General features: G+C 36.9%; 1 protein-coding gene across 2 annotated transcripts; it reads right to left on the bottom strand.

Annotated features, from left to right (window-relative positions):
* Positions 1 to 5,520: 5,520 nt before the first annotated feature.
* Positions 5,521 to 18,698, bottom strand: postnb (periostin, osteoblast specific factor b). Of its 2 annotated transcripts, XM_086215254.1 has the most exons (22): positions 18,559 to 18,698; positions 17,913 to 18,011; positions 15,004 to 15,068; positions 14,601 to 14,758; positions 14,352 to 14,516; positions 14,122 to 14,268; positions 13,565 to 13,706; positions 11,964 to 12,176; positions 11,712 to 11,846; positions 11,060 to 11,208; positions 10,772 to 10,908; positions 10,459 to 10,589; positions 10,204 to 10,334; positions 9,806 to 9,908; positions 9,634 to 9,701; positions 9,109 to 9,154; positions 8,967 to 8,996; positions 8,384 to 8,539; positions 8,248 to 8,295; positions 7,855 to 7,932; positions 7,723 to 7,761; positions 5,521 to 6,152 (listed from the first exon to the last, which is right to left on the bottom strand). In XM_086215254.1, the coding sequence occupies exons 1-22, from the start codon at positions 18,675 to 18,677 to the stop codon at positions 6,124 to 6,126; spliced, it is 2,388 nt and encodes a 795-aa protein (XP_086071380.1). In that variant the 5' UTR covers positions 18,678 to 18,698; the 3' UTR covers positions 5,521 to 6,123. The 2 variants fall into 2 exon arrangements, with proteins under 2 accessions (XP_086071380.1, XP_086071381.1); XM_086215255.1 differs by lacking the exon at positions 8,967 to 8,996.
* Positions 18,699 to 18,910: the final 212 nt, after the last annotated feature.

Below are 18,910 nucleotides of genomic sequence, written 5' to 3'. Positions count from 1 at the left end.
CATCATGTGTACATCCAGGAGGAATGCAACAAACAAACAAACAAACAATAATTATATGGAGAAAAATTCCAACAGACTCCATTTTACAGTAAGCAACTGATTTACAAATCAGCTCTGTTCCTCTTTGGTATCACTGTAGGGTTCAAAAGGTGTTTAATACCTCATTGTCTTACAAGCTGTCCTGCAAGTTGTGGCTTATGATAAGCCAGGAATTCATCATTATTTGGGTTGGCCCAGGTAAGATCTCAAGCCTTAGGGTGATGTCTGACTTCAAACAAGAATTATTGACTGTTATTGACTGGCGTATCCTCAAGTGTCCTCTCACCTGCACGCAGGACTGCACACTATATTTCAAAAAGTCAACAGGTCAAACTTACACCTGTGCAGTAAGTAGAGGAAAGTCTTCGTTTCTCCTAACTAAACTAAAAAGATTGATGATCTGTCATTGCATTAGGGCTTGGAATTCCTCTTGTTGTAAAAAGAAGAGGACACATAATGGATCATTAAATAGATAGAGTTCTTGCTGTCTTAGGACAGTTTGTCATGTGTTGAACAGTTAAGTTGTATTCTGTTGATCCTTCTTGTGCTCTGGGCCAGACAGGGAATTCAGGGAAACAAATGAGACTGCTCAAACTAACCAAAACCGCCCAATTTTTTTTGGAACAGTTTGAATGCTTGATCCGTGTTAAATGATTTGAAACAATAGCTCAGCATTGAGCAATTTGAATCATCTTAAAATTCAAAACGGTACAAAGACTTAGCCATATGCAAACAATATATCTGGCATTTCCATGAAAACGTTGAGGGTAAATTTACATGATCATATGTTTCAAAATAATCAAAATAAAAATAGGAGTATAAAATTAGATTCATAATAAGAAAGAAAAACAACAATACCCATATTCCAAATTTCAAGCTGAATAGTGTCTGTACGTTTATGGCAAAGGAAGAGAAGTGACATTAATTCAGCTCAAATGAAAAATGGATGAGTTGCTGAGACAGGGAACAAAGTTAAGCTTGGCTATCAGCTCTGCTTTATCAACTGCTGACCCAGTTATTTTCTTCCACGTATTCAGTCAGCTTTGCTGATGCACTTCCATGCACTCAATGGGTAAATGCCAATGAGCTACTTCAGTCTGCATCCATTTCCTACTTCCTCTGCACACTGTCATGCAACCCACCTCCACACCCCAACTCCTCACTTTCATGCTGCATCTGACACTTCTCTTCTTCTGACTCTTTTCTTTACGGCTTTCTTTTCAAAGATTCTTTCAGTACAAAATATGTTTGAAAAAAAAAAAAAAGGGATTTCAATGAGATGTATTTCCGTTGTTGGGGTTAAATTGAATGAAAGGACTTAAATTTAAAAGTGTGACTCACTATTGATTTTAAAACTAATGGCTTATAAGGCTTTTTTAAAACAGCAACAACAACAACAACAACAACAACAATAATAATAATAATGATAATGATGATGATATTGTCTCTTTCTCAGATTAAAAAAGAAGGCATCATAAAGTAGAGATAAACACGAAAACAATGACCAAGTTTGGAATGTGTAAAGTATACATTTCTTGCATCAACCAATTAAAAATGGTTTTGCAACAACCAAACTTGGTAAAAGTAAAATATTTAATGTTTTTCTCATTCCTCTACTCCCTGTTCAGTGTACAAAAAGATGGAAACTTTCAAGTTCAACAAATATCCAAGAGGGAAAAAGATGAGGGGAAAATGAATTATGTATGGATTTTATGGTAAAATATTCAAGTTGGAAACCCTTCAAACACAGTACATTTAACTTTTTATGTAACAGGTAGTTTTTGTGATTTCTCACAGAAATGTAAAACCTTTTATCAGCATCCCTGGCCTGAGTACATGATGGAGGTAACATATAAACCTGTATCGCACTCCTGTAATGTAGCAAAAGAAAACTCACAATGAATCTGGAAAAAAAAAAAAAAAGGCTATCTGGCTCCATGAGACTGAATTTACAGGGCAGCAGCCACAGGCTAGGACGTTCATCCTCTTCATTAACCCACCATCTTTGGAGCAGTGTGCAGCTGTGTGCAGTACATTTGCAAGGAGCTTTAACTTCCTGCACCTGCATGGAGAAAATCCATGCAGACACAAGGAAGAACATGCACATGGGATGGCCGGGGGCTCATACTGCATATTGCTGCGAAGCAGAACACGTTCTTTAAAAGAACAAAGAAATTCCATCTTAATTACAGCGATTGTGACAGAAAAAAGAAGATTATTTAAAAACAAAGGTGAAATCAAGTCATTTCTAATAAATATATCCAGAAAATGAATTATTTCCATCTCAATCATCATTTGTGCAGAATAAATACCACACAGCAGTTTATTCATCAATGGAAACAATCCCATAATCTGTAAAACTGTTGATAAATGATTAGCTGGCACTTTATGTATTAATTTAGAAAGTGAGTATATTGGAATTTGGGTGTGGGACATATGTAGAGAGACAGGTGGGTATATGGCCAGCCACATATCTTCAGAGTGAACAAAGTTCTTTGCAAAAGTTGCCAAATAAATGATCTCACTTGAGATGGATTTCTTGGAGCTCTTTTATGTTGCTTCGAAATTATTTTTGGCACATTATACAATTTTTTTTTTAAAATCTCTGTACAACACCATGTTGCCAATATGTGACTGCTGGTCCATTATTCATTAGTAGAAAAGCTCACATGATACCAAAGCTGATGGCAGCCCTGTGAAGATTCATGCGGTCACTTCCAAAAAAGTTGGACTGACCTTCAGAGGAAATTATGCACTTTCATGGAGGACTATAAACTTATGCATCCATTACTGATTGCCACAACAGCATGGTGTCTTGTACCAAGGGTTAATTCATGTAAGAAATTGTTGATATAATATTGATATCAATAATCAAATAATGTTTCGTATTGAAGTTGAAGTCTGATTGAGGAAAAAAATAAAAAGATCCAGACCTCAGTGACCTCATGTTTGGCCCCAAATGCTTCTGTTTGGCCAAATATATCTTATGTAATGTTAATTCACACTTCCCATGTCATATGTTTGAGGATACATTTTATATTTTATTTTGACCAAGTCTAAACATGATGGCACTGCAGGGGAAACGCGTCCAAGACTGAGCCCACAGCCAGGAACATGTCAGGTCTCTGGAGTCAGCCTCACTGGGACAGAGAGTTCTTCTGATATGAATAAGTGATTGATGCGGGTAAATGTAAAACAGATTGAATCATTACATGAACTCCTACATTTGAAGATCAGATGAGTTATCTCTATACATCGCATTGGGAATATTATTCATAATGTTTTTCCATATGCGAGGTTGACCACACAATAGAAAATATTGCACAAAATTACATCTCTAACAGTGCTGTTTTTTATCCTTTAAATTACACCCTACTATTGAGCATTTGCATGATTTGGGCTATTTAACTGATTATTGACTTTTTGATAAAAGGTTAATCTTAAATGTTGACAGTACCTTCCTCTGCTATGCTGCATTCTGTTGAACAATAGGAAAACTTGGTTACTGCAGTTCCATTGTACAATTTAATAATAGTAGTAATGTTATGTAAAATAGCGCTTACAAAAACACACACAGTCATGCACTTTTGAAGGCGGATTCAGCATAAATATCTGCCATTGATGGTTAGAATGATGGGCAATGCAAAATGTCAGTGTAATTTGAATCCATCATTGGATGACATCAGCATTCTCCTGAATCACTTAATAATTGATAGGAAGATCCTTGCTGAGTACATTGTGGAAAATCCAAAACCATGGAAAAGCAAAAGAACTTTCAGCAGATTTTTTTCTCAATTTTAAATGTTGTAAACATATAAAATTTCCAGTTGTAGATCAGAACGATTCACTGTCTCCATAGAAAGAGTTCCATCAACATAAAGAAATAACAGTTTTGATATGATGGCTTACATGTAGTGTGTAGCAGATATGGTGATTTTTTATTATTTTTTTTACTGAGTAAGAATACCAGCTATCGAGCACTGTTGTATCTTGTCTCAAACTACTATGCACCTATGTGTGTAGTGATGGTGATATTGAGTCACAGCAACCAGTCTGCACTCAACATAGGAGGATAAAGAAGTTGTGCTGCCCAGAGGGAATTATGTATTTGGCTTTGATTCTGTTGTTTTCTTGCTGTGGTTTTGCTAAAACTGAGTCAAGCAAGCTAAAACATGACCTGACGCCATGTGTGAAGATTGTAAGTTAGGAGTGTTATTTCTTTCTGTAGGCCCTAAATTTGCTCAGTTACTGCATATTTATGCCCTGCTGTTGGTCAGTTGTTACGCTGCAGTTTTAAAGTTAAACTGTACATATCTATTTTTTGTGGATAAGATGTCAATATGCTGACAATATGCTGCCCTCTTGTTGGAAAATTGAAGCAAGTATGAGCTTAACTCTTGACCATTGCTTACACATTGTACCTTTTACTCTGGAAGTCTCCCACTTCATTGGAAGCAGTGACTAATACAATCTCGGGCTAAACATAGGGATAGCAGGAAAACACATTGGGTTTTTTTTTTTTTAAATGGAACTCTTACCGAAGATATAGTGCCTCTCTTTCCTTTTCAACAATGAGGAAAACAGCTACACAACATCAATCAAGTAAATAGCAGGTTTATTTTTGCTGACATTGCACCAAACTGAGCTGCTAGTACACTAGACTTTGTCAGTTAGAAAGACACCAACTTGAATGATATTTTCAACACGTTTCAGTTACATGTGGGCTAAGGCAGCCCATTGCTATTGAAAAAAGCAGGCAGAATTTGTATGTTTATTAATGGAAGATATGCATCATCTTTTTTTGAGACATTTGTTCTAAACTTGCTTTAAGGGAATCCACTGACATACTGTAACAAATAATTACATAGTTGAGTTGGCATCAGTAGTGTGCTTTTTCAGTATTTTGTCCTTTAAGCGTTAATTTTTACTTGTGTTTTTAACCAATTTACATAAAGTTTTGCACATGAGCTAATCAGCAGATGAAGTGTTCCTGACCTAGATTTTTGCATATAGCCCAATATACTTCTGCTAAATATTTTAACTGGCACAATTTTAAATCCCGAACTTAAATTTGACACTTTCTTATGACTAATGATATACAGCAGTGTCTTCAAGTGCATAATGTATCACATTTTCTAACATCATATTTTCTTTAAATGTATGCACATATTACATACTACATAAAGTGCTAAAAACTGTCATGGGAAGATGGAATGTACATATCTTCATTTGGATTCATATAACATGTAGTTTACACTTAAAATGTCTCCTTGAAAGTCTCCAAAATTTTATCAAACATAAAGTAGAGGGGCGGGGCCATTGCAAAAGATGGTAACAAGGATCTTAGTCCTGAAAAAAGTTGGGATCTAATATCAAAAGAAGGCAAACTATTTAGATTTGATAGTGTTTTTGTGATCCAAAGGCATACAAAGGCATAAGAAATGCTTCCAAAACCACTGCAGTCAGACACGTGTCTTAAATTGGCATATTTATACCACAGAATGCACTTTATTGGAAAGTCTTTGTAAAATAAAAAAGAGGAAAAGTAGGTGGATACATTGTTTGAAATGATATACACATAAAATGTGCACAGAACTTTTAACAACTCACACGCAAAAAATCAAACAAAAATGTTAAAAATGTAACAGTTAAGGTCTGAAAACACATCATTAAATCTTTTTTTTCCATCAGTATCATGCAGCAACCTTTTCAATCAGCTAACATTTCCTTGACTTAAATTTTACCCCTAGCAAAAGCATAGACAAGTTTGGAATTGAAAAGTTTTTATTGCTACCCTAATGGCTTGAATTTTAAGACTTTATTGCTACCCTGACTTACTTAACATCTTTAAACTCGTGCCAAAACATTCCAAAGCCACAAGACTCTTCTCAGGCATTGCACACTTACACAAGATATACATTCAAAGCACCATTGAATCGTTCATTAGAATAGTTTTGTCAGCTATACTTGTTACAGTATATTTGAAGTCACTGACATTAAAGTGTATTCCCCTTATTAAACACCAGTTTCAGCTGATGGGCTTGGTGTATCTCTGCTTATACACCTTTTGTCATTGATCCGTGTTCACTGTCTTGCTCTTCTCCTGCTGCCAGCTGGTCAGAGAGAAAAACGGTAGAACAATAAATACCTTTAACTTTTTAAACTCACTGAAAAGTTTTTTTTTTTAAGTTTATTATATATAAAGTGTCTCTGTTCGGAACTCATGTATTGGCACTGCTCTAAGCTCTGACATGGAAACACAAAGCTTTGCGCAGCACAAGTGGTAATTTATGGTCAGAAGTTTCCGCTCTTGGGAATGTAGACCCTGAATCTACAGGGGGAAGTGGGGTTGGAGGTGGAGCTTCTGAAAGGCTAAATGAATAGCAGCTGCAGCAGCTTTAGTGACTGTCAGTATAGCTTTCAGGTAAGTGGTGTGGCAATGGGATAGCTGGACATTTTGGCAGATAAATACGCTTATTTTTATCGCTTTTCAAATAGATGAGAAAATTATTACTCTTCTTGTTTCTGTATGGTAAATATTCAAGAAACTGTCAACAGCTGTTTTACCCGACCTTGTACACAGACTAGAAAAGGGGGCGACAGTAAAACTGGCTGTATTCAAAGGTAACAAAATAAAAAACTGAATACACTTTCATGTCTCATTTGTTAAATGGGAATCACATATATATTCCCAGGGTTGTATGGATTCCATCCCTAACTATGTGCTGTATATGGAGGTTTGATAAAGGACTTTGGGCATAGAGAGCCCTGAGAGAGCACAGATGTTGAACTGGGAGATACAAGACCCTTTATCATATTGTCAAAATGTTGCAAGTAACTTAGGAACCTATGACCCTGCAACAAAGTAATTACCCCGTTTACAAAAAAAGTGTAGGCAGTGAGATTAATGCATTATTTCCACACACAGGTGTCTGATGTCTGTAATTTCTTTATATTACACAAAGTATGCCAAAAGAAATGTTAGAGGCCCTTTTTTATTTTTTGACAACTAGACATGAGGAATATTTGAATGGTGCTGGAAAAGTGTTTTGGCTGTATAGTTTTCAATAAGCCAAGCACTGCGTCTGTATCTGTCAGAGATTTTATGAAAGTGTCCCTTACAAAATAAACTAAGAAGATCGCTTTATAAACAGCAAACAGACTGTTATTTAGTTCACTTGTTGCCTGCATCCAAAATTTAATGAAAAACTTTGTGTTTATCAAGTTACGAACGGCAAATAGTGGCCCAAAAATGGAAGAAGTGTCACAAACACATTGGAAATGACTGAGCTTTCCAAAAGAAATGAATGGATTTGTGGTGTAATATTATGGTAAGGGAATCCAGCATGTGGGAAAGAAGCCTCAGAGATGCTAATAAGCGAATTTCATTACTTTTGCTCAGAGCCATGGGATCTGTTTCTGGCAGGAGACTCATATTTACCAGAGTGACAGTACAATTTATGTATTCATCAAAATCTCAGCCAGCAAACAAGTAAACAGATTTGCTGCAATTTCAAACCATTTCTTTAATTACACAACCATTATTGAAATCTTGGGTTCCATATATCTTTCGGTGAGAAGTCTGTTCCAAATATAATTGTAGCAGCAATCTGCCTGAACTAGTTTGCATTGCCATTTAATTGAAATGCAGGAATCTTTAAAACTTGTTAAATTAATTGTTACCTAAAAGTCTTTGGGGTGGGGTTCCTCTTGAATTGACTTCTGTAAAGACAAGCAAACACATGTGTCACACATTTCTTATGAAACAATCTTTCCCAGTTGCTGAGATGTAGTCTACAAACTGATATAACTCACCTTGGATCAGTTTGGTGAGTCTCTCACTCTCAAAGTCAGCATTCCCTTCAATGGTTGTAATTTCTGAAAAGTCAGCACCTTAAGAAAAAAAAAAAGGGAAGATTTGCCCTCAAATTTGGTTATGTTCTGCTTTTTAGAATGGATCTGTGTGTAAATTATTGTGACTGTGCAGATTCACTTTTTGGGATACATTGTTAACACTTATTTGATCAGTTATTTGCATAAATCTGACAACTAATGAAACCATTTGGGAGATAAAAGAACTTACAAATACTCTTATAAATATTTAGGTTTAGATTTATCATTCTAGCTGCACAATTAATGACAATTATCCCACATTTGTTAAAATAAGTGGATTTGTTTTAAATGTCCAACTAAATTAGCTTCACTGACCTTCCAAGGCGATGTTGCTGGTGCCAGAGCTGACTGAGTATTGTGGGCCTGGAAAAAAAGCATTCGTGAGGCCACAAGCTAATAAGAAATCAAATACTATTGATGTGCTGATACTGTACAAGTAAAAGATATTTACCTGAGACAACCCTGGTCACCTTGGTGATGGGGGGCTCATTTTCAATGACTCTGGTGACCTTGGTGATGGAGGGTTCAGTTTCAATGACTCTGGTAACCTTGGTAATGGTAGGTTCAGCCTCGATAACCCTTGTCACTTTGGTAACCTCGGGCACCACTGCGTAAAGGCAAAAGCAAGTTTCACTAAATCTGAGTAACAGCCAGCACAGCGTTGCCCCTCGACACAGAGAACTTTCCATTTGCATGCCCTTATCATGACAAACGGACCTTTCACTGGATCAGAAAGGTTGCTATTACGAAGTGATGTGATTCATTATCAAAAGGATTCATGACAAAATTAATTGTATTTTTAAGGAAATGTATTCAGGTGGCAGAAAAATACATTCCTAATAAACTGTACTTTAGCTGCCAGCCTGCAAACTGGGCGTGTGTACTTGCATGTTTTTGTGTAATTATCAGATTAATAAATGTGTCTGAAATGTGTCCAATTTTATGCATGCATTGGTTTGATTATCAAAAAATATTTGTCAGAATTTTCTGATCCGGAATCACATGATGATGATACTTGGTCATCATTACTGTACCTTCCTGGTAGACACGAGTGATGATCCTCTCTAATGACAGAGATATAAAGTTATTAATGACAGTTAAAAACATTGTGTGAGTGTATGCCTAAATCAAATAAAGAACAAAAACAAAATTGAATTTCATGATATAGCAACTTACTCATAAATGTCAGGGGAATTTCTTGATATCTGTATCCAGCAATGTACTGTAAGTGAGAGAAAAAAAAAATATTTATAGTGGAGATTGCACATGTAGAAAAAGTTCAGGACTAAACTATTGCATTATGTAACATCCCACAAGCTTAAAACTCAACATACTATTATGTACAGTATGAAGCATTTTAGCCAACAGATGAAAAGTAAAGCACCCACACACAGAAATCTGCACCCTGTGCTTGAAATTCGGCTGAATTGGCATTTTGAGTGTCTAACTGCAATATCGTGAGTGTGTTTCAGGATTCATAACAAAAAAGATAGGCAGGAAACAATGTTGAGAAGAATTTGATTGGAACAAAAGTATTCAGTAATCATTTTTTTTATAAACAAATTGCTGAACAAGGTGACTAAGAATCTGAACCAAAAGGTTGGAAAAGGCCTTTATCACTTGAGCTCAACTTTAAAATGCCTTGCAACTTTCATCACTAGTGCCTTTTCCCTTTTTTTTTTTTTTTTTAATATACAACACCTTAATCTGGATGTAAGTGATGAGTCTCTTCAACAGCATGAGGAGATCCTGGCTTCCAACAGGGACATCTGGAAGAATAAGCATTAACCACAGTCATAAAAACTGCGCAGGATGTATCTTTAAAAAAATACAAACAGGAACAGTAACAAAGTAAAATGGGTGAAAATTATACCTCCGGGATACAAGAGGTGGTTGATGAAGTGAATGACTCCATTTGTGGCCATGATATCAGATTTAGGGACTTGGACTGTATTCACTCGCATGGTATCGTTTGCCTGAGGGAGACAATAATAACATTGAGTCATCAACTCAAAATGAAAGGGTTGAATGAACTTGAGTTACCTCAACTGTTAATCTTATGAATTAACTTTACAAGTGTCAAAATTGAGTTCTTAACAGAGCATCAGATTATATCAGATAATACTGACTGACACGACCATGAAATAAAGTTTCACAGAATATTCCACAGGCTTTTGAATACAATTACACAAAGCAGACTGAATCGTTCCAAGTACAAAAGTTACTAACTTAGGATAAAACGTATCCAAACCTGCTCCACTAAATACTTACAAGCATCACTCTGAGGTTGCTACCCTGCAGAGACTTGAGAAGGTTCGTCACTCCAGTCTCCAGACCACCACCAATGAAGACACCATTATTGATGTGATACAGAAGAATGGTTCTGAGAGCATTTATGTCCCCTGAAACAAACAAACAACAGTAAGTATAACTATCAGATGTGTATTTTGTGTGTTTTTCAACTTTCAACAGCATGTAGGCTCATGTGGGAAGATTAAAAGATATGGGAAAATCCAAATGACCTACTCTTCAATAGCTCTAAATCACTGTCGCTCAAAACAGCAAAAGCCTGATCGCTCGGGGCAAATAGAGTAAAGTCTCCCTCCTGCTTCAGCAAGTCAGTCAGTCCAGCGGCTTCCATCAAAGACAAGAAGATCCTGCGGCACACAGAGGAAAACATCAAATTGGCCATGACTGTCACAGAAACCACACAGGACAGACATAGTGCAACAACAGCACTTTTTTGGATTTAATGGTAAGATACAGAACACTGTGGTTTGAGTATTATGCAACATTTTAATACCATAGTCCCCTTTCACTAAAATTACTGTGTACTTACTTGAATCCTCCATTTTCTGTAAGAATCTGAAACATAGTATTTTCTGCAGGTTTCAGCAGGGTCCTCATGAGATGAAGTGCACCATTGCTTCCTTCTTTGCTGCCTCTTATGAGACAGGCATTCTCAATGCACACAGCCTGCAGAAATAATCCCCCAAGGGAAAGACATGAGGATTAATGCTGTGTTTCAAAGACATGAAGATTGATGGTCAAATGACAGCACTAATGCAAATAGTGTGTGTCTAGTGGTTCCCAGAAAGAATTTTTGAGAACAAGTTGAAAGACCTACTGTGCGATATATGAAGACCCTCAGAATTTTTCCTGCAATGGTCTCCAGCTGCTGACCATTATACAACTGTCCAAGAACAATTTTATTCTTCAAAATGTGGCTCTCCAGAATAATCTTAAGCAACCTCTGATCCATGGACATCACTTCATCTGTAAAGGGAAGAATATATTTTCCACTTTACAGTAATCATTTTTGACAAAACATTGTACATTGTCAAGTAATGCACAGGGTTTAGAAAAAAAGGCATTAACATTCCTGTCCTTCCTATTTTGGCCGGCGTCATGACTAAAGACGCAGTTGTTGTCAGTTTTTTTTTTTTTTTTTTTACAATTTGAATGCAAAAATTCCCGTGACCTCCAGCTGTTGTTGTCTTGTGTATTACTTGCATCCTTTAAAACTTTCTTCCCATACAGAGTCAGTAATAAGTCCGAAAAGTCAGTGGCACTATGAATGTGAATTCATTGTACCAATATTCCAGTGGGAGTCAGCATATAAATACCAAAAAAAAAAAAAGAAAAAATCATTAAAAAAATCACATGCCCCTTTATTTCAGACAATTAGTGAGATTAAGGAGGAGCCAGGATTCTCATTTAGCCATCTGCTGAGAGGAAAACAGGAAAATGCATGATGTAATACGTAGTATTTTACCCACCATTGAAGGCAGCATTAAGGGGAGCCAGCAGAGTGTACTCAGCCTCTGGTCTCATGGCAGCAGAAAGACCCAGCTCAGACACCATGTCACCGAAGGTTGATACGGAACTTCCCACCAGTTCCATCACCTGCTTAGCTTAAAAGGCAGAGGAAGTCCTGAATGCATTAACATCTGAATGACGCAGAAGCATCAAACATATGGTGTACTATTCACATTTATTCACTTATTACAAGAGGAACAGATGGATCTAACCTGAGTCTGGCATGAGCACTTGGTCAATAAGGTGGATGACACCATTGGTAGTGACAATATCCTTCTTGCGCACCATCTTAACGCCATTGACTGTTAAACTGTCTCCATCACATCCAATCTCAATGTTGTTGCCCTCCAGGGTCTCATAAGAGCTGCCAGCCATGATGGCCTCAGAGCACTGGACTGAGTCCAGGAGATGGAACTTCAGAAGAACTGTAAAACAGGATATTTGACACTGTTTAAATGTTTATGTAAATTATATTTGAATGCTGGAAAGACTTTTTCTGCATGGACTTGTGCTCTTTCTGACGTTACACTGCAGCTAAGGGTATAAGGTCCTGGGAACCTGAAGACCCTTTAGATCCTCTGGGTCCTCAAGTGAGAAGAATTGTAATTTCTTCAGCCCCGTTTAACCTTATGAGAACTTGTCGGATCTCAGATCATAGGGCAGCATGTGGGCTCGTAAAAAGTTTGGGCTGTTGCCAATCTGAGCAGCTTGCTCTGTGTAACAGCTGTTTCATGCTTCTCAGGGTTGACACAAACAACCAACAAATGTTAGTGCACCATCAGTATACTGAAGATGAGAGAATATGCTCCCAGTTTACGTTTATGCACTTACGAATAATATATCTGTATGTTTGAGCCCTTTGACCGATATACTCAGCTGGTGTCACTACTCTATTGCCATTACAAAGTTGTACAATTCCATTCATTAACTTTCATGAACTAGAAAAGAGAGCAAGTAGTAAATGATTAGTAGACAGTATACGTAAGTTCACTTTTATAGATAACCACATTTACAGTTCATATTAATATATAATTTATAAGCTGTGTATTAAAGCCTGACTTATTTTGCTATAAAAGTACACTTAAAATACACCTTTATTTGTGGCAAAAAAAGTATAAATAGATGATAAGGAGTTCTAATATAACATTGATGATTATAATTGTGAAATATGTAGGAATTATTTTATTAGGATGACTATGAGAAAATGAACTTTTTTTTAATGGAAGCTGTTAAAAAAGTTTACGCTACCTTTTTCTGTTTATGTCTAGAACTTGCATTCGCTGTATATTTACAGGCTTTGACTTCAGTTTAGAATGATCGAATTACAATCATTGACAATGTTTGAAAAAAGTAAAAATAGCTACAGGGCACAAATTCTACCACACTCAAATTATATATCTCACACTATGAGAGAAATAAACACATGATGAAGTGTAAATAATGTGCTGGTTTGTTTGACTTCCCACCCACAATTGCACATGTAGTTTGAACCAGAGTTTCATTGTTATTACTCTTCCACAGAACTTTGTCATGTTGCCAAATGTGTGTAAGGTTAGGAACCATACAGACTATTGTGGTTTCATCTGTTTTGAATTGGAATAAATTGATTTGGAAGTTAAGTTCCTTTATGGGTAACTCTGTCTCGCTAACATGGATACTGGGAACTTTCTTTTCACATACCTTGATATTTAAATATAACATGGACCATGTTTGCCACAGTTAAGCCTGCACAGTGTCCACTGCAATGTTTAATTTAATCTTATCCACCACTGATGATCAAAGATAGACCACAAAGAATGAAAGTCTGGTTTACCATTGAGAACCTCCTTGTCCGTCTTGATTCTTTCAAGCACTTCGCTGCCCAGGCTGTCAAAGGCTTCATTGGTGGGTGCAAAGAGGGTGTAATGTCCAGGCTGACCCAGCTTCTCTAGCAATGCAGAGTTCTGAGCAATATCCTAGATGGAGCATTCACAAACAGTATGATATTTAGTGGATTTAGGTATGAAACACATTTAATAGAATTAAGGTTAAATCACAAAATGTTGTACAGTAAGTGTTCCATGGTTTTTAACAATCACTGTATTTATATTGATAGATATTAACACTTTTCTATCTACATGTACTACAGTTTCATGTTTACAGGGGCCATTATTTATTTTCATACAACTCACATTCTGTAAGCTGTAATTTGCATTATTCATGTTAAATTAGGAAGTGAGTAAAGCAACTTTTTTCTTTGCTAAGTTGTAGCGGAAGCAAGCTTCCACATCGAACTCCATGCAACCAAATGCATTTCAGTGGTGTCATTTAATTTTGAGTACTTGTGTTTGTGGTGTTTACTGTATTTTGTTTACAGCTGAATGTACTCACACTCAGAGTTGTCAGGTCATCATCAACATCGATAACATCCTGGATAGTGTTTCCAGCAGCGCTAATGACACGGTCAATAACATGTACAACACCATTGGTAGCAACCTGGTTGCCATGGATGATCCTTGCACAGTTCACAGTCACCACCTGTATGTAACATACCCTATGATGTTAAACCACAACATTAATTTGCACATAGTGCTGTAATGATACTTAATGTTAGTACTCACCCCGTTGGAGTAATGATTGATGTGAAGACCAAGGTCATTGTACATGGACGTGACTGTCATACCATTCTTTAAATCTTTGGTCAAGAGGCGTTTATTGACCATGTGGAAATGCAGAGCATTGTAAAGTTCAATGTTGACATTGCTGACAAGTGCACTCCTCACGTCCTGTTAGGTGCAGAAAATCAGATGTTGAAACATCTGCACACAAGTGGAATAATTCCACAGCCCTTTGTTTTGTCCTCGACTCACCTCGTCCAGAAGTTCCCAGGCCTCATTGCTGGGTGCAAAGAAGGTGTATGATCCAGATCCTTCAATCTCAGGCCTCAGTTTAGAGATATCAGAGTAACTTTGGGTTGAGGTAGCCTTTACAAGACCCAACGTTCCATACACATGGTCAATTGGGGCCACTGAGGAAGAAATTTACAGTACACATAATTTTGTGTTAGTCTGTTTCTGCAAATAAAAAAAATCAGAAAGGTTTAAAACATCTGGGGCTTTAAAGGAAGAGACTACATCTGTTGACAATATGTGAAGGCTTTTTTTACTGGTTTATTTACTCCTAATTTAAAACATAGAAGACAGTTGCAATTGCTAGTATGGCCTCAAATAACATTTAGAAATTGACTACAATGTAGCACTTAACATACTGTACCTGCAGGGCAACCACGCATGCCATCCAGCTTCATGTACCCTGGGCAGCACTCATACAGCACAACCCTGCCAGAAAAACACACATAAAATGTAGGTATTAGCTCAAATCACTGGATGATCCTTTAAAAAGCTGCTTGCAAGCATTTCAGTATAGCTGTGTAAGATATTTGGTTTTTATCTGTCTCGCAATGGAATCAGTATTTAGTGTCTGTCTTTGGTATACCGTGTTCCTGGTTTTTAGTGATTATCTACTTTGCTGCCAAAATTCTCCATGTAATCCAACAGTTTGGGCCAAAACCTAATGGAAAGTTTGCCTCACAGATTATGCTAACATTACAGTAGTAGGTTTATGTTACCAAGACCTCCCTTTTGAAGCTGAACAATTAGTGTGGACTCTCTTTGGTATTTGGTTAACCTCAGAAACATTAGAGAAATTGGAGTATAATTACAGTTGAGTTTAAGGAAATTTTGGTAAGCACAAAGAAGTGTTTGATGCTGGGTATGGAAACTGCTGAACTGAATCATTTTTTACAGCTCTTTTTTAATTTGGAATGAAATACAAATGAGAAATTTCTATTTGTTGCTGAGCAACCATGAAAAAAGCAGTGTCTCCTCTTCACTTAAATAGTACTGGACATCATAGCCGGAGGAGAATAGTAAAACACAAAGCGCAGCTGCTAGTTATAAACATGAATGTATCTCTTGTGTCAGCAGGTTTGAACATGCTGGGACTTAAGCATCATCTTAGCTCTTGGGAAACCAGACGTGGGGATGCACATTTCACATCAAATAGCTATTCAGCAATAAAAAAGACCCACAAGACATAACGAACACCACAGATATACCTATTACGACTAAGTAATACCACATGTAGAGTTTGTGGGGGGTTTATTGTTATAGAGTGCCGGTTTGTGTTAGTAGAAATATAAAAAAAAGATGGAAGCTGATCTATTTCCTAATTCAGCTGAGTAAAAAAAAAAAAAAAACAACAAATCACCATGAATCACATGAATGTTGCCAAATGCTTTTATCTACTTTTAGACACAACAGTTAAGTGGTATCAAACTTGGTTGTGTAAAGGAGTGAACAACATAGAGGCCCTGGTTCTACTAAACACTAAATAAGAAAATAGACACAATTCATGAAGAACAGCTTTAGTTCAGCAGTTTCTCTTCACTGAGAATGCTTCAGCTCTGGGCCACTTGATGTTTAAAATGAATGATGCTGACCCTCTTTATCTGATTGCTAAAGGATGGCACCGGTAGGGTTATTGTAATTAGTTGCCTATCAGTGTGTAGGCCTCACTTTGAGCCTTGATGAGAAGACTTCATGCAGCGTCTCATTTCCTTACTGCGGTTGGTTGTTCATGGTTCTCATCCCCTGCTAAACCCTCAGACAAGGAACAGACCAAGGCCTCTGGGTCATAGCTTACTGCAGCTCTTTAACAGATGTATTTGAATCAAAGTTGAATGGAGTCTGAGGGGCTGGGATGAGATCACACAAACCCCATTGGGGCAGAGTCAGCAATTCCCCTGTTCTCCTACACAGAAGAATTGTGTCTGGCCATGCACTTGGAAACTTTTGGCTTGTCAGCATGTCCTTAAAAAAGAACTGTTCCACTGAGAGTCCCGATAACTTGGTCAAACATAATATAAGCTGCATGTGGCTGTAATCCAGTACAATCTACCATTAATGAGTGGTTTGAAAGTTTGGTTGTACAAGGTTTTCTTGGAGAAAGAGCCCCTCTTAATGCAGAAATGTTCTCACTTGTTGAATTGAATCTCAGTTAGAAGAGGAATACGTTGCCACAAAATACAAGGTGAAATTTAAGGCATATTAGATCATGTCAGTCAGCTGGTAAGAGACCTACTGCTGCCTACATAAACATTTAAAGAGATCCCGTGTTGTATCGTACTTTTTTTGTTTTAGGTTATGGTCTGCCAGTTTTATTTGAAATAAACTTCCATGTCTTGATGGGCTTTGACCATGGAATACCATCTGTTTTATGATGATAAATGTGTTAAGCAAAAGAGACGGTATGTTTGAATCTAATGTATTTATATGCACCTTTGTGCCTTTATGCATCATCTCAGCTCATGCAATAATATAACCAGCAACAACTAAACAACTTTAAGTAGTAAATGTTATTATATAGCCTCTGCCATTTAAAAAAACAAGTTTCACTGAACCTGGAACCTGTTAGTTATAAGATGTTGCTTGAAATAAGAGAGATATTACAATAACGTTCTGTGACAGGTGAAAATTAGTCAATCAAAAGACTTTGACTTTAACATTCACCCAACAATTTTTTGTCCAAGTCCAAAAAAGTCAAGTGTTCCACTGAAATACATAATATTTCTTGGCTGTGTCGTACATCGCCACAAAAGTCGTAGTATGTGAATAAAAGCGACCATAAAAAGGCATGGCACTGATCCATGTTTGAACACAAAAGTGCTGAGAAGCTTGGAACAATATGAGTAGTCCAGAAATATTTTATCGAAGACTTTTCCATTCATGAATGCATTCTACATTTTACAGCCATATCCTGGAACCAGTGGTTCACCACAGAGGCGTCCAATGATGAACCAGCCCCATGACCCTAACCTAGAGTTTATATAATCAAATGGGACAGTCTTCAATACAAAAAGTCTAGGGCTGCATCCATAAATGTGTTTAACATTATAAGCAGTCGTTTCTTTCAAAGTGAGATAACAGATGTCTGTCTTTATGGAAAGTTTCTATAAAAACCCTAAAAGAAGAAGAAGGAGATGAAGAAGTAGATGAAGAAGTAGTGATGAATGTTAATATTCTTTAAATCAGAAAAGAGACACTATCATTGAATTTATATTGCATAATTGAATTTCATTATATTAAATGTGAGACAAATGTTTGCCTGCTGGAAACACTTACGCTTTCTTTCCACAGATAGCCCCTTGGTACCAATTACGACAAGTGCTGAAGTACTTCTTCTTGGTCCCCATGACTTGCTGGAGTGCACAGACATTGGGTCTGATGAGGGTTAAAAGTGAAAAGAAAATAAGCATTAATCTGTGGTAAAGTTTTGAGTGTATGGGAACTGGGGAATAATTCACTTGTGAATTATCATATGACAAGCAGCCCTGCTGGGTAAGAACCCAAACTGACAGTCAAATGTGAAAAATCATTCAGCAGTCACCCTCACTCTTTCTGAAACATTCACAGTTTGAGTAATGACGTCCACATCTCATGAATAAGTGCATTAGGGAGAAGATGTAAAATAATTATTTACAATGTACTGAAATCCATTTGTTCCCTTTTCGAATTGGTATTTGATTCTGCATCTGTAAACCTGCCAAAAGAAGGCATTTCCCATGATGCATTTAATATTCTATATCTATATGTCATAAATAAATACTTGATCTTTTGTAAAATATTTGTGACCGATGCAGATGTTACACAAAAGATGCAAAAGACACAAATGTGCAAAAACTATAAAACCTGTTGATGCTTGTTATGCATGCATAATGAAATTACATGACACCAAACGAGGATAGTCGAATAATAAATATAAGCTTACCCTTCTTTCCTTGCCCTGATGCGACTGTGGGCAACTATTTTGTCATAAGCTGAAGAATCAGCCGTGTCAAAGGTAGAGAGCACAAAAAGTGCAAAGGAAGCTGCAAACAGGAGCTTCATCCTCAGGTTCTTAGCAAGCCCTTCCAGACCCAGAGTAATGGGAGCAGACTCTGAGTGGGAGTTTATATACCACTGAGTCTCACCTCCACTCGAGCAGAATAACAGCCTTTCAAACTGCATGCATGGCCTGCTCAGAACACTTTTTAATACACATGCAGGGCTTAATGAATTTTTAAATGTAATTAAATGTAAATTTGAATGTAGTTATTTACACTTAGAGCAATAAGATTAGT

This window comes from Aulostomus chinensis, chromosome 10 (assembly GCF_037954235.1).
Source record: "Aulostomus chinensis isolate RoL2024-O1b breed Wild chromosome 10, RoL_Achi_v1.0, whole genome shotgun sequence".
Classification (NCBI taxonomy): Eukaryota; Metazoa; Chordata; class Actinopteri; order Syngnathiformes; family Aulostomidae; genus Aulostomus; species Aulostomus chinensis.
The sequence above is the reverse complement of the archived record's forward strand: the minus strand, read 5'-3'. Positions and strand labels throughout refer to the sequence as shown.

Bases quoted from the DNA above. Each gene is read 5' to 3' on its own strand.
- postnb (XM_086215254.1), bottom strand. From the start codon at position 18,677: ATGAAGCTCCTGTTTGCAGCTTCCTTTGCACTTTTTGTGCTCTCTACC. The intron at 18,012-18,558 runs GTAAGCTTATAT...AACCCTCATCAG, and splicing joins ATCAGGGCAAGGAAAGAAGG to ACCCAATGTCTGTGCACTCC. The intron at 9,155-9,633 runs GTGTTGTATATT...TCTCACTTACAG, and splicing joins TCACTTACATCCAGATTAAG to TACATTGCTGGATACAGATA.